The following is a 20,628-nucleotide window of genomic DNA, read 5'->3' on the forward strand; positions in this document are numbered from 1 at the left end:
GCATACCCAATACGCGGTCAACTCCTACTTGTCCTTCAGAGTCCAACTCCGGTATCCTCTCCTCTCTGGAGTGGCTTCCCCGACTCCCCTCACGTTCTCTTCCGGCCTCCCCAAAGCAAAGGTTTCTCTAGTGTTTGTGTCAGAACCCCCGTCCCCCACAGACAGGGGCTCCTTGTGTCTCCGTGTCCAGCACCGGGCCTGGCACGGAGTAGGCACAGGTCAATGACTGTTTATTGAATAAATGTACTACTGGAGTTAAGAAGTGGCTTAGAGTCCGGTATAACATGTGGGTGGGCACGTGAGTGGATGAATGGGGGACCAATGTAGGAACCGGGGGCCTCCTGGATGAGGCTGAGTTCTGTCCTGCCCTCGTCCACAATCATCCTTGACCCTCACCCCCCCCCCCCCACTCCCATTCTGCAGATGAGAAAACCGAGGCTCGGAGAGGAGGAACCACTTGGCCCAAAGTCACGCACCTCCTCATCTCAGCCGCAGGGGAGGGCAGGGAAGGAAAAGCCCGGGGCCCGCGCGGGGAAGGGGGGACTCTCCTAAGTTTATTGGGCGACAGGCTGCGGGTGAGGGGGCTGACAGGAGGAGGGTGGGGGTGTAATAACTTAAAAACCGGCAGCTCCTCGCGAGATCTCTGCAGAGGGGAGGGTGTGGGGGGTATTTACAAGGATTTGTACAAAGTGCCCCGCGCCAGCCTGGGGCAGGAAGGGGGGGGTGGGGGTTCGAGCATGAGGGGAGGGCAGGGGAGGGGAAGGAATCTGCCTCTCTGACCCCCACTCCCAGCCCCCCTCCCCTCTACTACAGTCTTTAGGCTCAGCAACCCTTCCGGCCCCCGCCCAAGGCCTAATTCTTGAGCTGTTGGGGGAAAGGGGGTGGGAATGGAAGTTTCCTCGGTTTCCCTTTCTGCGCCTGCCCTGCCCCCAGAGTCTCCTCAGGTGCCCCACGTTGGGGTGATGGGGGGCGGGGGCAGGACCGGCTGGAGGCTCGAGGAAGGCGCCAGCTCCCCCTGCTCTGCCCCCAAGCTTTTCTCTCCTGCCCAGCGGCCCCGGACAACGGCGCAGGGGACACTCTCTGTCCCCACGTCGGATTCACGGGAGCTGCGGTGATGACGGAGGGAGACTCCCCTCCCTGCCCCCTCTCCCTGCCGTAGAGGCGAAGGAGACGAGGGAGAGGAAGAAGAGGGGACCCGGGCCCGCGGCGGCTCAGAGCTCGAGGTCGTTGGAGATGCGGGTGACGAGGGCGCGGAAGGCCAGGGCGGTGCCCGCCACGCGGCGGAAGAGAACTCCCCGCAGGCCCGGCCGGGGCAGCTGGCAGACCTCCACTTCGAAGTGGGACAGGGGCTCGGGCCCGCCCGCACCCCCGTGCAGGCAGGCCAGCAGGAACGGCTGTGGCTGGCGGCAGCGACAGCGGGCGGCCGCGGTGGCCTGGCGCAGAGCCGCCATCAGGGCCTCGGGCGGGCGTGAGCTGGTCAGCTTCACACTCCAGGGGAATCGGAGTAGCCGGGGGGCGGTTTCCGTTTGATCCCAAGGTAGATGGCAACTGGGGCGGGGAGAGATCACGGGTCAAAGACGGGGACAGGAGAGGAAAGGTAACCCACGCTTCCCACCCGGGGACGGGCTCCTAGGCGTCCCTCAAAACCCACCTCCCTCTCTGATCCCAGGGACGGGGACAGAGTTTCAGTGGTACAGACGGCTGCCCGGCTGGAGACTGCGTTTCCCGGCCTCTGCTGCGGCCCCGAGTGCAAAAGTCCCGGATGTGAGTGCAAGCCGGGGTGGGGTGGGGTGGGAGGGAACCCCCTTCCAAGGAAACCCGCAAGCCCCGGCTCTCCTGCCCCACCTCCTATAAGAACGCCCCGGCTGCGGCCAGAACCAACCTCGACTGTAGGAAGACAGAGCCCTAAGGGTTGGGGATCGAAGAACCTTTGGGTACCTGCATGACCTGATGGAACAGAGGGGCCCTGCCAGCCTGGCCCAGTCACATGGTTCATGTGACAGAGAAATTGATTCCTGTCTCTTATGGGGGGGGGGGGGGGGGGGGAGGAGTCTCTTTGCTTGGTTGGTTTCCTAATACATCCTCCTCCTGGGAATAATCCCTTTTTCCTCAGAGGATCAACCGTCCTCACTCTAGACCAGGGATTCTCGCCTAAAAGCCATAACCGTCCCTCCAGAGGTATTTGGAAATTTCTGGAGGCTTTTGGAGCACCATAACGTTTTGGGATGGGGGTGCCGCTGGCATTAAGCTGGGGAGGGGGGGCGGTGGTTCAAGGATGATACATGTGCTGCAGTGTGTGAGTGGCTCCAGCCCAATGAAGAACCATCCCACCTAAAGTACCAAGAGCTGCTCCTCTTTGAGATGCATCGCGCATCCGTCTTTCTGGTCTAGGCGGGGCGGCCTTGGCCTCTTAGCTCCATGCTGAGCACGTGACTCAGCTCCGGCCAATGAGCACATTCCACCTCCCTGCCCACTAAGATTAGTTCAAAGCCGAGCATATGACCAGATCCCACCAATCAGAGTCCTCCACCCTTCTGGCCACAGGCATCGGTTTAGGGGTGGGCATGTGACTCAGTTCCAGCCAATGAGAGTCAGTCCTGGGACCTTTGGAACCGGAGGGGGCGGTTCTTTATTTGCACTGGGGTCTTTACAGGGACCGGGCTTGCGTCAAGCTGAAGCCTATCGCACCCCCACACCACCCACTTGGTTTTGTACTGATTATGGCACAGCCGAATCGGCACGACAAGAGATTACCCGGCCCTCAAAGTCTAAACTGTTTACCATGTGGGGCTGCACAGGTAATGTTTGCTAGAGCTCCTGGCAACACTTATGCCTCGTTGGATGAGAGCAGGGGGAAAGGTGTGCCAACAGGAGGAGTTGGTCATAGGTGGAACAGGCTGACGTTAAAGATGGTCAAGGGACAATGTTCATGGCTGGGGTGGAAATCGGAGGAAGTCACGGGGACAGGGCCATAAGAGGGGCCGGCAGAGGAAGAAGGGTCAGAGGGACATTCAGGCAGCTGGCTTGGAGGAGGCTCAGGTCCCATCTAATGGTGTGTGTGTGTTGGGGGTGGGGGGGGGGTGGATAGGGGAGGTGCAGACACGAGGCAGCTGGGTCTGAGGCAGGCAGAGGGGGAGGGGCTGGTGTGGCAGTCAGGGTAGGCTCATGCACTCACCTTGTGACCTCAGGTCCCCCGATTCTCTCAGGTTCGTCTGTGACCCTAGAGGAGGGGAGGGGGGGCAGAGTGTCTAATTTGCACACACGGAGCCCCCTCCCCCAACCCACTGCCTCCAGGACTCTGGGCAGCCCCTGCCTCAGCCCTGGTCCCTCCCTGCTGGCTGGAGCTGGGCTGGGGAGGGCTGGGAGTCTCCGTGCCCAGGAGGGGGAGCCCATTCTGAAATGGTTAGTGCAGGTCGTAGGAAAGATACTGAAGAATTTGGAAGACGAAAGAGAAAGGGGGGGTGGGGGGTGGGCAGAGGCACACAGGTACGTACAGAAGGCCACGGACACACATACACACACCCTCCTTCCGGCTTCGCTCAAACCTCCTTAGTGAGGCCTGCTCCATTTCAAACTGCCCCCCTCTTCCCTGCCCTTTTTCTTCTCCGTACTCATTTACTGTCTGGGTCCCCGTGCAGAACGTCAGCTCTGCCTGGGCTGGGATTTTACACGTTCTGTTCCCTCCATCCGGGGTCTAAGATCGCGCCAGGCGCTCAGTAAGTAAACATACGTCATTTTTGCAAGGCAACATTCTATACCACCTTTTAGTCTACCCGATAACCCTCTGAGGAAGGCACTGTCACTGCTGCTCCGTCTTACAGAAGAAAGTGAGGTCCAGAGAGGTTGAGTGACTTCCTCGAGGTCACTCAGCAGAGCTAGGGTCCGCCCCTCAAGAGCCCGGCTCCAGGGGCCAGACTACTGTTTATTAAATGAGTCAATGAACAGCCAGATCCCCCAACCCGTGCCCCTCCCGCTCGCACAGAGTCCCCCTCCCCTCGCCCGGACACACAGGTCAGACATGCAGACAGGGAGGCAGAGCCGGGGACAGCAGAGGGTGGCGGGACTTACTGATCTTGGATCCCTGGGGCAGAGAGGCGCCCGAAACGCAGCGGTTAGAGTTCTGCCGTTTAGAGGGATCGAGGGTAACCCTGTAGTGTGAGGGGCGAGGTGAAGGGTGACGGAGGAGGAGGAGGAGGAGGAAGAGGAGGAGGAGGAGGAAGAGGAGGAGGAGGTGATGATGATGATGTGAGGGTACAGAAGGCAGAGCAGAGCAGAAGACAGGTTAGGTCCCATTCCCCCCACCCCACCCCTGCCCCCCACGTCCCCTGGGGCTCACCTTCGGGTCAGTTTGGAGGTCAGCTTGGTGAAGAGGTTGGTGGTGGGGCGGGGTCGCCCAGTGGGCAGGGGTGTGGCCTCATGGGCCAATGTGGGAGAGGCGGGGGGTCCATTCTGCACGCCCCCGCCTCCCCCGCCCCCTGCCCTCCGGTCCCGGACCTGGCCACCGTGGAAGGTGCTGCGGATGGTGGAACCGCGTGCCAGGCGGCTCCGCTCCCCCGATGGGGGAGCCAGGCTGTGACTAGAGGGAGAGGCGGGGGGCACCCGTGGGGTACCCGAGCTGTGGGCAGAGAGGGACAAGTCAGAGTGGGGCCTCGAGGCAGGCCGAGGCCCCAGTCCCTCTGATTCTTCACTGTCCTGTCCTGAGATCAGAAACCTCGAAAGACCTAGAGCTCAGAGAAAGGGCTGCCATGTACAGTTGGGCAGGCTGTGTACTATATAACCCTAGTTGTTTTACGGACTCTTCTGTCTTCCTAAGTCATCCCTTCTTCCAACTGCCCTTTCTTCAACCCCTACCCGCTCCAAACGTATCCTGACTCTCCTCTCTCCAAACGCGGCAACTGAATAGACTCAGATCACATTTTTTGATGAATCCCTTGCCACTTGCCTCCAAACCGCGGGAACCAAGTCAACTTGGCAAACACTGTACTTTGCTGTCTCAACTATCATTATTCAAACTCGGGATAGGAATAGGTGTGAACATCATAGGCACTTATGAGAATGTGCTGACAGGTGAGAAGGGACCCTTTTCCTAACTTTTGTTGTTGTGTGGGCAGTGCTGGCTCCAGTGTCCCAGGACCCTCCTCCAGGCCCTCGCAGTCCTGACAGGAGGGCCTGACTATGACAGATGCCACCGCCCCGCCCTTGGAATCTGTCTTGTTTTACTTTTAGTGACCAAACTTCTAAGAGCAGGCGTGTTGCACATGGCCACCTAGCGAGAGACTACATTTCCCAGCCTCCTTTGCAGTTCGGGATGGTCATGGGACTATTCTCTGCCCAGTGGGTTGCAAACAGAAGTACTTTGTCCTATTTCTGGGTCATGCCTCTGAGAAAAAAAAAAAAAAAAAAAAAAAATGTAGCCTGCGCTCCACTCTCTTTCCGTCCTTCCTTCTGGTTAGGAAATGGTAACTGGTGCACTGGCCTCAGTCCCGGAGCTGGAGCCTCACGCTGAGTTTGGCAGAGTCAATCTGGGTCCTTGGAGGAGACTGCCTGCCTACCTCTGGCTGGTTGTATCGGGGAAGACTAAACCTCGGTTTCATCGAAGCCAGAACTGGAAGGCTATGCGTTACGGCGTTCACACTGGAGACGCACGCTGGAGTCAGCGTGGGATCTTCGCTCCTTGACTCACCAGCCGTGTGGCCTTGGGCAAGTCCCCTCATCTCTCTGTGCCTCATTTCCTCAGCTGTGAAATGGAGACACCGAGGTCTACCTCGCGGAGTCGTTAGGGGCATTCAACCAGCAAATACACACGAAGGCCTGGCGTACTCTTACCGATGATGAGCATTCGCTATTATTATTTTTATTTAATAATCACAAAACTAGCGCTCACGCATCAAATGCCTTCTGTGTCACAGAACCGGTGCCAGGTACGGGGCACAAGCGATCTCCACCGGATCCCCCTCACGGGGCCCAGAGGCAGGGAACATCAGCCCCATTTTACAGAGGAGGAAAGCGAGGCTCAGGGACTTGGCCGAGACAATCCTACTAGCAGAGGCAAGATTTGAACTCAGGACTTAGCAGCCACGGAATCACTGCTCTCGGGCACCCCACATCCTGTCCCCACCACACGGTACCACCTGTTTATCAGGTTTTCCCCAGCGTGCACCTCGGTGCCGTGCCCTACAGTCCCGGTGGGCGGGGGCGCCGTGACCCTGAAGCCCGCCCCCCTCCTGAACTTGAACCGCCATGTGAACTCAGTCATTCCCTTTTTTAGGCTCCAGCCAGTCTGCACTGGTTTCCCTCACTTGCCAGCTGAACGACATCGAACAGACTCAGGAAAACTAGTCTGAAAACCAGCCAACAAGAGGATGTTGAAGCTGTGACATTCTGGGGCTTCTCTCAAAGTTCTAAAAATTGATCATTCAAGAAGAAGAAGAAAAAAAAAAATTCAACTCTGTTTCCCAAGGCTCGTAGGCGGAGAACAGGGCAAACTGCTTTCCTGGTGCTGATGACTAATTAATTAATTAAGAGGGGAAGATTTTCAGGGGGGTCTGGGAGGAGGAGGACCTGGGTAGATTCTGGGAAGAAGAGACACGCACGCTCCCCAGTCCCCACGGCACCCCTTCCCCACAAAGGTTATCATCTTAGATCAAAGGAGGGTCCTGCTCCCCTCCCCCCCCCTCCCCCCGCCACTCCCCGCTGCTGTCCCCTCTCCATACCTGTTCTCTTTGCCATTTGGCAACAGGGACGGGCGCTCAGCCCCAGGGCGTTCTGTGCAAACGTAGGTGTTTCTTCGGGTCATCATGCTGGGAGGGAGGCTGTTCTGTGGGGAACACGGCCAGGAGGGAGTGAGGGGGCGAAGGGACACCCCTTAACTCCCCGATTACCCTCTCTGGCCTCCCTCATTATGAAGGAGGCAGGGGGCCAAGAGCGGGTAGGTGATGGTTTACTCCAGGAGAAAGGGAAGGTTAATGAGCCATCCCAGCAACCCAGGCCGAGAGTCACGTGGCTGAGACGGGTGCTGAGGAGGGTGGCTCAGGGGCGGTGCCTGGGGGGGGTGGGGGTGGGGGGCGCCTTGCTCACTCCTCTCCCAGCTCTGCCCCACCTGGGTACGGGCCAGCCACGTCAAGCTTTTTGGAGCATACTTCTTCCGGGCACATTTGGTGCCTCCTCCTGGCCTTTGCACAGGCTAGCCCACCTGCTTGGCTATTCCTCCCACCTCTCCCCTTGACTCACACACCTATGGAACTTTCTGGTGTCGGTTCATAATATACCCCCGCCTCTGGCCCCCGGCTGAGTCAGGAGCCTTCTCAGGGCCCCCGCTGCAGCCCTGATCACTTTGTATCACTGACGTCTATCCCCTTAGACACCCCCCCACCCCCGCATGGGACTGTGGGCTCTCTTGGATCACGGGGTGCCCATCGGGATTATGCCACCTCCCCAGATGAGCTGAGAAGTGATCCCTCTTTTTCTATCCTCTGGAAGCCTGTCTAAAGTTGGCTGGTGTTATTCCTTCTTTCAGTGTTTGGCAGAATCCCACCACTTAGGGTCTGGAATTTTCTTTATGGGAAAGTTTTTTTTTTTTTTTTTTAAATATATATATATTTTTTTCAACGTTTATTTATTTTGGGGACAGAGAGAGACAGAGCATGAACGGGGGAGGGGCAGAGAGAGAGGGAGACACAGAATCGGAAACAGGCTCCAGGCTCCGAGCCATCAGCCCAGAGCCCGACGCGGGGCTCGAACTCCCGGACCGCGAGATCGTGACCCGGCTGAAGTCGGACGCTTAACCGACTGCGCCACCCAGGCGCCCCTTTATGGGAAAGTTTTAAGTCACAGATTCAGTTTCTTGAACAAGAATATAAGGCGGTTCGGATTTTCTGCTTCTTCTCGGACAAGTTTAGTTACTTGTGTTTTTTGAAGGCATCTATCCATTTCATCTAAGCTCTCACATTTATGGGCATAAGGTGGTTCCTAATGCGTTTTGACTGTCTCTTTATGTTAGAATATAGCTTCCTTCTTCTTCGTTTTTTCCTCCCTCTTTCTTTTAAAAAGAGAAAGAGAGAGAATCCCAAGTATTCTTAGAGCGTGGAGCCTGACTCGGGGCTGAAGCCCACGACCATAATATCACGACCTGAGCCAAAATGAAGGGTGGGACGCTCAAATGACTGAGCCACCCAGGTGCCCCTCTCACTTCTGCTATTAGTAATTCGTGGGGTCCAATGATCGCACCAACCTTTTCAAGAACCAGATTGCAGCTTTTTTGGGGTTTTCTCTGGGGTCCTTCTGTTTTCTCCTTTATTACCGTCTGTTACTTCCCTTCTTCTATGTTCTGGGGGCTAATTTCCTCTTCTTTTCTACCTTTTTAAGGTGTGGGTTTACCTTGACAATAACAAGAGCCGGGGCAGCTAGGTGGCTCAGACGGTCAAGCGTCCGACTTCGGCTCAAGTCACGCATGATCTTGCGGTTCGTGAGTTCGAGCCCCGCGTCGGGCTCTGTGCTGACAGCTCGGAGCCCGGAGCCTGCTTTGGATCCTGTGTCTCCCTCACTCTCTGCCCCTCCCCTGCTCATTCTCTCTTTCTCTCTCTCTCAAAAATAAATAAAAATTAAAGTAAATTAAAACAAAGTAACAAGAGCCTTCATTTATTGAGTGCTTCCTGAGCTGGACACTATGGGAGGTCGTTTATGTCCCAGACCTTATCAGAGCCTCACAAGAATCTAAGGCCTCTGATGAGCCCATTTCACAGGGTGGAATACTGAGGCTCAGAGAGGTGAAGTCACTTGCTCAAGGCCACACAGGTCACCAATGTAATTCAAGCTCTGGTCTGTAGGGCCTCAGAGTGCTGACCGCTTTCCTATGACCTGTCTCCACCCACCCTCGTCTCTGCTGTGGGGCCTGTGTTTGTTTCTCAACTTCCTATTTTAAGGGGCTGCACTGTCTCTCTCTCTCTCTCTTAAAGAAAATAAACAAACATTAAAAAAATTTTAAAGGAGCGCCTGGATGGCTCTGTTGGTTAAGCGTCTGACCTCAGCTCAGGTCATGATCTCACGGTCCATGAGTTTGAGCCCCGCATCGGAGGCTCTGTGCTGACAGTTCAGAGACTGCTTCGATTTTGTGTCTCCCTCTCTCTCAAAAAATAAAATAAAACAAAATAAATAAACATTAAAAAAACATTAAGGAGCTGCAGAGGCAGGGAAGCCCAGTACTATATTCCCCAGACTCCTCTGGAGCTCTGGTTCTGGCCACCTTTGCCCGCAGGAAGATTTGGAAGGTGGAAATGGGATGGAAGTTGCCTTCATGTCCCCTCTACCTCCTCCTTCCACGGGCAAGGTCACGGGATGAGGGTCTTTGCCTCCGGAGGGCCCCAGTGCCCGATTTCCAGACTTCCGGGCATCGAGGGGCCCTTCTGGTAGAGAAGAAAGTTTCTGAGTCTCGGACTACCGTCACCACCATGTGACGGTAATTCAACAGTGCCAGGGGCTAAGCAGCCCCTGTGGCGGGTCAGACCTGCTGTGCTGTGGTGTGACCCCTGTGGGTCTAATCATCCCCTGCCTGCTCTGCTGGTCCTTTTGACAACTTTGTAAGTACCTAATTCCCCGTATTAAAACCCTTCCGGGTGCCTGGGTGGCTCAGTCGGTTGAGCGTCTGTCTGGCTCTTGATAACGGCTTGGGTCGTGATCTTGAGGTCACGGGATCGAGCCCCACATCAGGCTCTGTGCTGGCCCTCCGAAGCCTCCTTGGGATTCCCTCTCTGTGTCCCTGCCCCTCCCCCACGCTCTGTCGCTCTCAAAATAAATAAATATTTTTAAAAAATTCTTCTGGGGCACCTGGGGGGCTCAGTTGGTTAAGCATCTGACTCTCGGTTTCAGGTCAGGTCATGATCTCACGGTTTCATGGGATCGAGCCCCGAGTCAGGCTCTGCGCCCCACTCACGCTCCGCGTCTCTCAAAATCAATAAATACGCTTTAAAAAGTAAATAAATAAAGTCCTTCCCACCTAAAGCAAGTACCTTGCTTCTTTCTGACACTGAATGCTAATTTATATACTAGCGGTCACGCACAAGCTCCGGCAGAGAGAGAGAGCGCTCCAATGTCTATGGAATGAATGAATGAATGAATGAATGAATGAATGAAACCAGGAGTCCTGCGTGGTGGTCTGGGGGAGCAGGCTGGGAAACAGCAGGGTCTGGAAAACGTGCACCAGGCGGTCTCCGCCCCCAGGCCGCACCACTCACCGGGGTGCTCGTGCTGTCCTTCCGCCGCTCTGGGATCTCTGCCTTGTTGGGGTTGTGGGCGCTGCTGACCATGGGGCTGGAGGGGGGCAGCCCCCGGCTCCCGCTTCCGGCCGCGCTGCAGCTCGCCTTCCGCCCTGGCAGGCGCTCCTCCTTCAGCTCCGTCTCCCCGGTGCTGGTTGGGCTGCGCTTGGGGTGCAGGGGTGCGGGGGAGGGGCCACCTGGGGGAGGGAGGGGGCAGTTTAGGGCTCGCGACCCCTGGAAAAGCCCGAACCTACTCTGGGTGACCCTCGGAACCCGAGAGTTCCCCACGCAGGCTACAAGCTCCCGCGCAGGCCGTTCTGACAGTATCCGTCCGGGTGACGAATGCGTGCACTGATCCCCCCGCCCAACTCCACGTACATGGTATGTGATCCTCACGCAGGTTTATTCACGGCAGCCTTGTTTTTCTTTTAAGGCCGAAAGACTGGCAACAGCCTGAGTGCTCGTCTCTGGGGGAATGTCTAAGTCAAGTCAAGATTTTTTTTTTTTTTTTTTTTTTTAAGATTTATTTATTTTTGAGAGAGAGATTGAGAAAGACCGTGCAAGCAGGGGAAGCGTGGGAGGAGGGGTGGATAAAAGATCTGACGCGGGCTCCGGACTCGAATTCACTAACGGTGAGCTAAGACCTGAGCCGACCTCCGGCGCTCAACCGACTGAGCCACGCAGGTGCCCCACGATATTTTTCTCTCCCCACCCCTTTTTTTTGTTTTTTAATTTTATTTATTTTTGAGAGAGAGAGGGAGAGAGAGAGACAGAACGTGAGTGAGGGGGAGGCAGAGAGAGAGGGAGACACAGGATCCCAAGCAGGCTCCGGGCTCTGAGCTGTCTGCACAGGGCGCAACTGGGGCTCAAACCCAGGAACCTCGAGATCACTACCTGAGCCACCCAGGCGCCCCAAGGTATTTCCATATGATGTAATACTCTGCAGCTAGGAGGAAGCTGCTTGTGTACCAACAAAGAATGATCTTCACGATGGACTGTAGAGCAGAAAAGGCAACGCCTGAGGTCCACGGGGTCCTGTCATTTGTACCCAAAAGGGGAAATGTGCAGATCTATTTCTATTTATCTCTATCTACATATTTATACATGAACATCTTCAGAGGCAATCGTTTGCCTTAAAAGGTGAGAATATTACCTTTATGGTGCGTGACTATGTTAGCATCATATTTATACATCTTTTTTTTTTAATTTTTTTTTTTAACATTTATTTATTTTTGGGACAGAGAGAGACAGAGCATGAACGGGGGAGGGGCAGAGAGAGAGGGAGACACAGAATCGGAAACAGGCTCCAGGCTCCGAGCCATCAGCCCAGAGCCCGACGCGGGGCTCGAACTCACGGACCGCGAGATCGTGACCTGAGCTGAAGTCGGACGCTTAACCGACTGAGCCACCCAGGCGCCCCTCTCCTTTTCATATCTAGCTTATATATACAGTTGACCCTTGGACAACAGGCGTTTGAACGCCGCATGGGATTTTTTCGATAAAGACTATCCAGTACTGCAAATTGTCTTTTCCTAACGATTTTCTTAAGGACATTTTCTTTCCTCTAGCTTCCTTTACGGTAAGCCTACAGTATATAACCCAGACAACATACAAAGTTATGTGTTGACGGGCTATGTTATCAGCGAGGCATCTAGTCCACAGCAGGCTATGAGCAGTTACATTTTCAGGGAGTCAAAAGTTATACGTGGATTTTCAACGTACAGGGGGTTGGCGCCCCGACCCCAGTATTGTTCAAGGAGTAACTCTATTTATTTATACGTGAATAAAATCTCCCCAAAAGAAGTCATATAAAACTGATTAACAGTGGCTGCCTCCACGGATAACCGGGAGACAGGCGTTCGATGAAAACTTTTTTATTGTCTACCCTCCTGTACTATCAAATTTTGAAGGAAGTGACTGTATTCGTTTCAAAAACAAAACAAACAAATCTGGTCCCTTAGAACATCTTAGTAAGGAGATTACGGTTTTAGAACCAGCGGATTTGAATGTGTTCATGAACTTCAGACAATTGAAACGTCTGTGTGTTAATTTCTCAGGAACCTTAATGCTTGGAAGTCCCAGAAGCATAATAAGGTCTGTAAATGACGGACACAGGGCACCTGTCGACAACCCTCCGGGAACCCCGGGAACCCAGAAGATTCCCATGTGGGTGTTTTTTAAGGTTACCATGTTGTAACCATAGAATGCTGGAGTCTTGAGCTCCTTAGGGACTTTCTGGACCGATCCGGCTACTTACAGGTGGAAAAAGGGCCACGAACACATGGATGAAAACGTTAGCCTAAGTGAAAGAAGCCAGACACAAAAGGCCACATGTTGTAAACTTCTTCTTATAAGAAATGTCCAGAATAGGGGAATCTGTAGAGACAGGGAATAGACTGGTGGTTCTCAGGGGCTAGGGGCGGTGAATGGGGGTTTGGGGGTTGATGGCTAGCTAGGGCTTGTGGAGTTTCTTTCTGGGGCGATGAATATGGGCTAAAATGGATTGTGGGGCTGGCCGCACGACTCTGTGAATACACTAACGCCACTGAATTGTCCACTTTGGGTGAATCGTATGGTATGTGAATTATATCTCAACAAAGCTGCTTAAAAAATAGTTGGGGGCAGGGCACCTGGATGGCTCAGTCGGTTACGTGTCAGACTTTAGCTCAGGTCATGATCTCCTGGTTCGTGAGTGTGAGCCCCGCATCGGGCTCTGTGATGACAGTTCGGAGCCTGGAGCCTGCGTCGGATTCTGTGTCTCCCTCTCTCTCTGCCCCTACCCCGTTCATGCTCTGTCTCTCTCAAAAATAAACAAACATTAAAAAAAATAATAAAGGAATCTTAAGAAAGATAGTTGGGAGGATTAACATTTGAGGAGGGTGTAGGTAAGAGACGCGTCCATGCCTAATGTGTGACGGTGGTTGTGGGATCTATTTTCTGTGGGTGATGACTATCTTTCCGTTACAGAACGTGGGGTCCAAGTAGGTGTCCGCCCAGCCCCTTTCCACTAGGAAGGGCCTCCCATCCTTTCAGCGCGGAGGAGAGCCAGAGGGCGAGCTCTCGGCAGCCACTCTGTGCAATGTGTCCTCCTGTGTCCCCATCACAGTGGCTAAATTCCAAGTGGACCCTGACATGAGAACTCTGTGCCTGACAAGTGGACCAAAGAGATTCATGCTACCATTTGGGCTGGTCTCCAAAACAGAGATGGAAGGAATTGAGAAACTAGGAAAAAGGTAAGGTGAGGTAAGTGAGAGAAAAAGGCAAAACCAGAGGAACAGAGGGTGTCTACTCCAGCTGCTTTTCCAGTTTCTAATCCCTTCCTGATCCTGGCTGGGCACTCCCGCCTCCAGGTTCCCTGTACCATCCCTGCAATCTTTATGCAAAACTCCTCTCTCCTCTGCAGCTGGCTCCAGTGGGCTTCTGGTGCAGGTGACCCCGATGTAACGCAGGGACGGTGGGGGAGGGCGTGGGGCCATACTCACAGAAGTCGCTATGCCTGCGCTGGCGGTGGTAGGTGGACGAGGAGGTCCGCTGCCCTTTGCTGTGGCTGGTGCCTTTGCTGGAGCTCGCTCCATTGGTGGTGTCGCTGGGCGCCCGCACCCGTGCAAGGGCCAGCCCCGGGGTGCCCCGGTCCCCACCCTCCTGCAGGAGGATGACAGACGAAGAGCCTCAGCCTCTGCCCCCGCTCTGCCCCAGAAGTCCCTCCACCCCGGGCGTCGCGCATCCCAAATGCCCCTGGCGCCTTCTGACCTCAGTCTTCCTGCCCAGCAGGAGGTAGGTGGCGGTCACTTCGTTGTACTTCTGGCTGGTCAAGGCCTCTTTGATTTCTTCCCGCGTGTAGCCCATACCCACCATCACCTCTGGGAGAGGGGGATGGAGAGGAGGTTCAATCTCCCCAGACCCTTCCCTTGGACTCGCTTCTGCCCCACACAGCAACGCCTGCTCTTTGGCCTGTTCAGTATCCATTCCCCCTCCTGCCGGCAGCACCCGATTTCCTTGGAAGAACATTTCTTTCCCGCTTGGATCACCTGGCCCACTCCTGCCTGCGCCAAGCCCCCAAAGGCAGGTGTAACACCCAGGCCTGACCCAACAGAGTAGTCCATCCCCATAGCCACACTGATTGGCTCACGGCAGGCGTACCACCCGGGTCTGGCCACTCAGAACGCTCTATACCCCAAACCACACTGATTGGTTCAGGATGGGCATATGACCCAGTTCTGGCCAATCAGAGCACCCCATCCCCACGGCCTGGTTCAGGGGTAGCCAATGGGTACCAGCCTAGAGCTTCCGTTGGAACATTTAGGAAAGTGGCTTCTTTCCTTGACGGGGTGTCCAGGCCCCTAGTATATGCTGTTGTCAGCTTGCTCCTGTGACGTGAGCCTCCGGGAACAGGAACCACCACTAAGATTTCCAACGACTGTCTTTGAGTGCCTGGGTCCAGCTGTGCCTGAAGGCCGGCATACCCTGGCGTTTTCAGTTATGTGAATAAGTTACCACTTGGAGGTTATACCAGATAAAGGTGCTAACGCTGACAAATTCTGACCCATAAAAATACCAATTTCAAATGGCTCAGCCTATTATTATTATTGGTTGAAGCCAGAATGGCTTGGGTTTTCCATTAACATATAACCACAAAAGTCCTGACTAATGTAACCAGCTCTGACGGTGGCCTTGGTCTCCTCCACTGTATAACGGCCAGTGAGCGGACGGCTCCTAAGGGGCTCTTGCGGGGCTAATGCCTTCCGGGTCCAGAGTTCAAGGGTTCCAGGCTGGAGGATTTGAGACCAAAGGGTTGGCGGGTGAGGCACATGCCAACATAGGGGCTTTCCCCAAACGTACAGATTACCAATGACTTGGGCCCAAACATTTCTGGAAGTGAGCTGTGATTTCTTTTTGTGTCTTAAGAGTCAAAACCAAGTGCTTTATGTGGGTTCACTCACTTAATATTCACAACAGCCCTATGACAGGTTCTATGGCTGTCCCATTTTACCGATGAGGCAATGGCAGCACAGAGAGGGGAAGCCGCCTGCCCAGGGTCACACAGCCCCGGCTTCACTCTCCCTAATTGCCATGCGCTCATCGAAGGGGTATTGTAGGTGCTGGGAAGCTCCTCCCCCTGGCTCCGGGGGGGGGCGGGGGGCGTGGCTCTGAGGAGCTGGGGCGCCCGCTCTCCCCGACCCTCACCGATTCGCTTGGTGTCCCCGAAGTCTTCCTCGGGCTCCGTGTATGGCTTCAACTCCTCACCCTCATAGCCGATGTTGATCCACTTGTCTTTCATGATTTGCTGCAGGAATCGCGGGCAGGATAGGGAAGGGGGAAGACAGACGTCAGACAAAACCGGCGAAAATACAGTTCCTCGTCTCCCAGGCAGGCCCTCAAGTAGGGCTGCGTGCCCTGCCCCCCCCCCCCCCCAAGACCTAACACCCCAGAATCGAGGGCTTCCTGAGAGCCAGCGCCTCCTCACCACACCCCCAGCACGCCCCCCCCCCCCCCCCCCCGTCGGAGCCTCCCGATGTCACCTCCCTCCTCCGCATCATCTGGGTCCCCGGCACCCTGTAATCAGCCTAGGAGCTCATTAGCTAATTACTGGCATGGCGGGGAGTGGGCGAAGCTGGGGGTGGTGTCGAGACGGGCCCGGGAGCCTTTTCTCGGGCTGCCCGGCTCCCCCCACCTTCCAGCAGCGATCTCAGGCAGATGGGCACAGGAGACGAAAGTGAGGGCAAGAAGGCTGTAGTGAGAGGGGGCCGGGACCGGGGCTCACCTCGAGAGTACAGCGTTTAGCTGGGTTCAGCACCAAAAATCTCCGCAGGATGCTCTCACAGTCTGTTGACATGTAGAAAGGGACCCGGTACTTCCCTCTGAGGACTCGCTCCCGCAGCTCCTAGGGGGACGGGGTTACTGGGGGAGGGATCCACCCGGCCTCCCTGACCCATCTCACACACACACACACACACACACACACACACACACACACACAAATCCTTCTCCCAATCTCCTGACAGAAGCGACAGGTGGCAGAACCCCCCACCCCTCTCTCCTGACCACAGCTGCCCATCTATAAAATGGGAACCCCGTACCAGGTGTAGGCATTTCCAAAAAAAAAAAAAAAAAAGCATTTTTCATTCAGAGGAAATCCCACCGAGAAAAGCGAATTCTACAAGCCAGGAAGAGGGGAGTCAGCACCCGGGCCTCAGTCTTCTGGGGACCCAGGGCTCACAGCACCCATAACGCTACCTAAGTAAAATGCACAGCACACGTCTGGCCCAGGGTAAGTGCGACTTAACTGTTAGGTTTATGAAGAGGGCGGGGATCCTGCCCTCCTGTCTCCCACCCCTCGGCTCCCCCCTTCCCTAGGCATGCCTGTCTTTCCAAAGAACTGTGAGACGCTGGCAGTCTCAAAGCATGAGAGCCCATTTACAGGCAGACCTTTTTCTCTTTTTTAAGGGCCTTTTTTGAGGGACCTTGCCAAGACAGAGAAAAGAAACTCCAAGCCGCATGGCAGGCCAGGGACAGCCCCTTCCATCCTGAAGAAGAACTGGGGGAGACAGGAAACGGAGGGGGGACCGGTGTTGGGTAGGGGGGTGGGGGGGGGGGCGGAATCTCTGGGTGGAGCTCTGGGCTGGGAGCTCCCCTCCTGGGCATCCTCCTGAAAGGGCTGGGAGCCTCCTGGGTCTCCAGATCACTACAGCCCGGAGGGTCGTGAATATTTAATACTAACGAGTATCACTTTCCGAGCAGGGCACTTACCCCCGCGCAGGCCATGTTCTGAGTGCTTTACGCAAGTTACCTCTGTGCTCCCAGCGATGCTGTGAAGCAGGGCCATGCTGCCCGTTTTTCAGACCAGGAAACTGAGGCTTAGAGGGGTTAAGTGACTGTTGCTAGGAGTGTGCAGCCGGGAAATGGCAGGGCCAGGGTTCCAAGCCAGGCAGTCTGGCTCCGGAGCCCGTGCTACGTGACCACCGCACCATGCTGCCACTGTCACGTGGTAATGAGAAGTCGCCAAGGGGCCATCGCCATCGCCACCACCAGTGTGGCTCCCAAGTGTAACACCCTGGCCAGATGCCAGGCCCTGGTGGAGGGCTTTAGACACCCAGGCTGGCCGTCAGTGGATACTCTCAATGTCCCCACCTTACGGACAGGGAAACTGAGGTTCTGAAAGGGAGTATGTCCCAGGTCGCTTAGCAAGGAAATGACAGAGCGGGGACCTGTCCCTAGCCGCATGTCTCCTTTGCCCAGAAAGGCTGAGGGTGGGAAACCAGGACAGCAGGAGGTGACAAGGGCCTGGGGCAGGTGGGATGTGGCCTAGCCTTCTAAAAAAGTCTCTTGGCTTGATGCCCGGGGCTCAGAGAGATTACTCTGTGATGGTGAGCACTTCGCACTTCTGATCTTAGCGAGCCCTCGAGTCGCTGCTACATAGCGGGTTACCTTATGGACACCGAACAGAGGGGAGACTGAGGCTCAGAGGGGTCAGCGCCTCAGCTGAGGCCTCTGTGAAGAAGGGGCTCCTTCCTCCTCATCACTCAGGTCCCTGCTCTGGTGGCCTGTCCCCAGTAGTGGCTTCCTGACCTCTGAACGCTCCTTGCGGGCCACCTCGAGCAGGACCGAGCATCCCGGCTGTGGAATTCCTGCCCCAAAACGCACCCCTGGGACCCCATCGCGAGGAGACGCGGGTCACCCCAAACCGAGGGGGGCCCTGTGGCACAAGTGGCCTGATGGCCACAAAGCCATGCCACGCGGGACAGAATTGCTGCTCCACGTGACAGGAGATGAAAGACACAGGTCAGCTGCAGACGACCCGGGAGCCCGAGTGCCGGTGCGAGAGAAAAACAGCTACGAGGACATTCTCAGGACGACTGGGGACATCGGAGGATGGTCGTGGGTTGCAGGCCAGGACTGCACCCTGGCTGGATTTTCCCGAGAGTGACTGTAGACAGGAAAACGTCCAGTCTCAGGAGATACCTGCTGTGTGTCCCCCGCAGGGACAGAGGCGCCTCGTGTCTGCGGCCGACCCCCAAACGTCCCATCAGTAATGGCAGAGGCAACGGCGTGTGCCCGTACAGACTGATGGCAAACGTGGCCGGAGCACGTCCTGAAAGGTCCTACGTGTTCTCTGTCCCAGTCCTGCGACTTCTCCATAGACTGGCCACGTTTCAGAATAAAAAGGTCAAAGAACGGAGGGCACCTGGGTGGCTCGGGGGTTAAGCGTCTGACTCCTGATTTCGGCTCAGGTCATGATCTCACGGTTCGGGAGTTCGAGTCCCGCATCAGGCCAGGGCAGGGCCCGCTTTAGATCCTCTGTCCCTCTCTCTCTCCCCCTCCCCTGTTCACACACTCTCTCTCAAAAATAAAACATTAAAAAAAAACCCAAAAGGTCAGAGAAGAAAACCTCACACCATCCTGCCATTCACCACATACTTCCCACCCCTCCACGCACCCCCTCCCCACCCCCCCCACTGGTCAGTATTTGACACTGACATAATATTATGCATTTTGCTTATTTATTTTGTTTTTGGCCCCGCTCTGCTCCCTCCCCCGGGGGCAGGGATTTTTCTGTTTGCGGTACCCTATACAAAGGTTTCGAGTACATTCCCCGAGAGGTGTGGCCATCACCAGTCAGTTAAGCCTGTTCTCCAACTCCCCCAGCCTGAGATACCCACTCATCTGCTCCCACCTCTAGGGATTTGCCCGTTCTGGACACTTCATAGAAATGGAATCGTATGATGGGTGGCCTTTGTGATTGGCTTTTCCCACTTTGGTTGTCTTCTCAAGGTTCACCCATGGTCCAGCCCCACCCCTCTGGCCCTCTCCAGAGGAGGTGTGGGGAGAGACCCTCCCCAGGAGACCAAGACCTCCGCGCCAGCCCCGCCCAGCACCTTGAGGTTGTGCCCGTCGAAGGGCAGGGAGCCGCTGACGAGGGTGTACAGGATGACGCCGAGGCTCCAGATGTCCACCTCTGGCCCGTCGTACTTCTTGCCCTGGAACAGCTCCGGGGCGGCATACGGGGGGCTCCCACAGAATGTGTCCAGCTTGGAGCCCAGGGTAAACTCGTTGCTGAAGCCAAAGTCGGCGATCTTGATGTTGGCCTCGGCATCCAGCAAGAGGTTCTCGGCCTGGGAGAGGGTAGAAGGTGGACCCATGAAAGATGAAAAAAAAAATCAAGGTTCTGTCTACCTTTGGCGGTACGTGTTCGTATGACGGGGAATGCATTCACGAATGAGGAAGCAGAGGCTTAGGGAGGACGCAAGTCATGCCCACAGCAAGAAAGTGGCAGAAACGGTGTCCCCATGGCCTGGGCGTTGGAAGGAGGCTCCAGCTCCCTGCCTCTTGTGGCTTTGGGGGCACACAGATCCACCCTTCAAAGTGTCGTCCACGTGGGGCCCCTCCCAACCACGGCCCTTCCCCAGTCAGGCCGCCAGCACCTCTGGCTTCCTCATGGTCTCCCTACCTCCTAACCCTCGGGGTTACCCACCCTCCCCACCTCCAACCCCACAGCGGGGAGCGAACCCCCAAAGACACACACTTCAGAGGGATCGTCCCCAAACCTCAATGTAATGGCCTCTCGATCTCGCTCAGGGGTGATACTTCTGGTCCCAGAATTTGAGGCTCCACAATCCAGCCGCAACCCCACATGTGGGCTGGTCCCGTATGTTGGTTCCCCACTGGGTGCACCAACCAGATCCCCGAAATCCCTTTCAGCCACTTCCAGGACCCTCCACCAGGGGGCGTGCCTCCTCCGGGTGATGGGAATCTCCAGCACCCGCACAGGGCAAACAAACCCCCAAGCCTCCTAAGGGGCTTTCTCAGAGGGCGGGTACCCACAGAGAGAACGTCTAGAAACTTCTACAGCAACGTGACAGTTGATTTTTTATGTCTTTTGAATGTAATCATAGTTGTTGTTTTTTTTTAAATTGGGTCTTGTATTTTGGACTTTTTTTTCCCACCTTTATTGTATGTACTTCACAAGCGTATCCATCACAATGGACTGGGAGTTGAAAATATTAAAACAAACCTGGTCCTTCACTACAGATACCTCGAGAAGACCTTCCTTAAAGCACAGCGCCTAGCACACAGTAGGTGGCTCAAGAAACGATAGTCAAGACAACTCGATTGATTGAGCAGGACAAACGTTTCTCTCTCTCCGGTCTAGGACAAGAAGCCCTGACTCAGTGTGGCTCTCTCGGGGTGGGGGGCAGGGCTCGAGGGGCTGCCCCTGCTCACCTCGACCAGGCGGCCGGGGTCCAGGCTGGCTGAGTCCCTTCCCCGCCCGGGGGCTGCCTCGGGGGCTCCCTCTCAAAGGTCCTCCTCAACTTCTGAGAGGCCTGTGATTCTGAGACCCGGAGGCCCTGCGACTCTGGGGCTCTATGAACCTCGGTTCTCG

At 55.6% G+C, this 20,628-nt stretch overlaps 1 protein-coding gene across 2 annotated transcripts in view; it reads right to left on the reverse strand.

Moving 5' to 3' along the window:
• Nucleotides 1–213: 213 nt before the first annotated feature.
• The window catches only part of MARK4 (microtubule affinity regulating kinase 4), a 30,255-nt gene continuing 9,840 nt past the window's right edge, over nt 214–20,628 (reverse strand). Inside the window, exons 8-18 of one of the 2 annotated variants that reach the window (XM_043598601.1) lie at nt 19,124–19,360; nt 16,012–16,131; nt 15,435–15,534; nt 14,001–14,110; nt 13,733–13,892; nt 10,230–10,447; nt 6,714–6,817; nt 4,337–4,615; nt 4,069–4,148; nt 3,176–3,220; nt 1,369–1,548 (exon numbers count right to left, since the gene is read on the reverse strand). In XM_043598601.1, coding sequence (XP_043454536.1) covers nt 1,484–1,548; nt 3,176–3,220; nt 4,069–4,148; nt 4,337–4,615; nt 6,714–6,817; nt 10,230–10,447; nt 13,733–13,892; nt 14,001–14,110; nt 15,435–15,534; nt 16,012–16,131; nt 19,124–19,360 — 1,518 coding nt within the window. In that variant the 3' untranslated portion in view covers nt 1,369–1,483. Of the gene's footprint in view, nt 1,549–3,175; nt 3,221–4,068; nt 4,149–4,336; nt 4,616–6,713; nt 6,818–10,229; nt 10,448–13,732; nt 13,893–14,000; nt 14,111–15,434; nt 15,535–16,011; nt 16,132–19,123; nt 19,361–20,628 lie in introns of both variants that reach the window. The other variant, XM_043598600.1, reaches the window with a different exon arrangement.

The sequence above is a fragment of the Prionailurus bengalensis genome, chromosome E2 (assembly GCF_016509475.1).
Source record: "Prionailurus bengalensis isolate Pbe53 chromosome E2, Fcat_Pben_1.1_paternal_pri, whole genome shotgun sequence".
NCBI classification, from domain to species: Eukaryota; Metazoa; Chordata; class Mammalia; order Carnivora; family Felidae; genus Prionailurus; species Prionailurus bengalensis.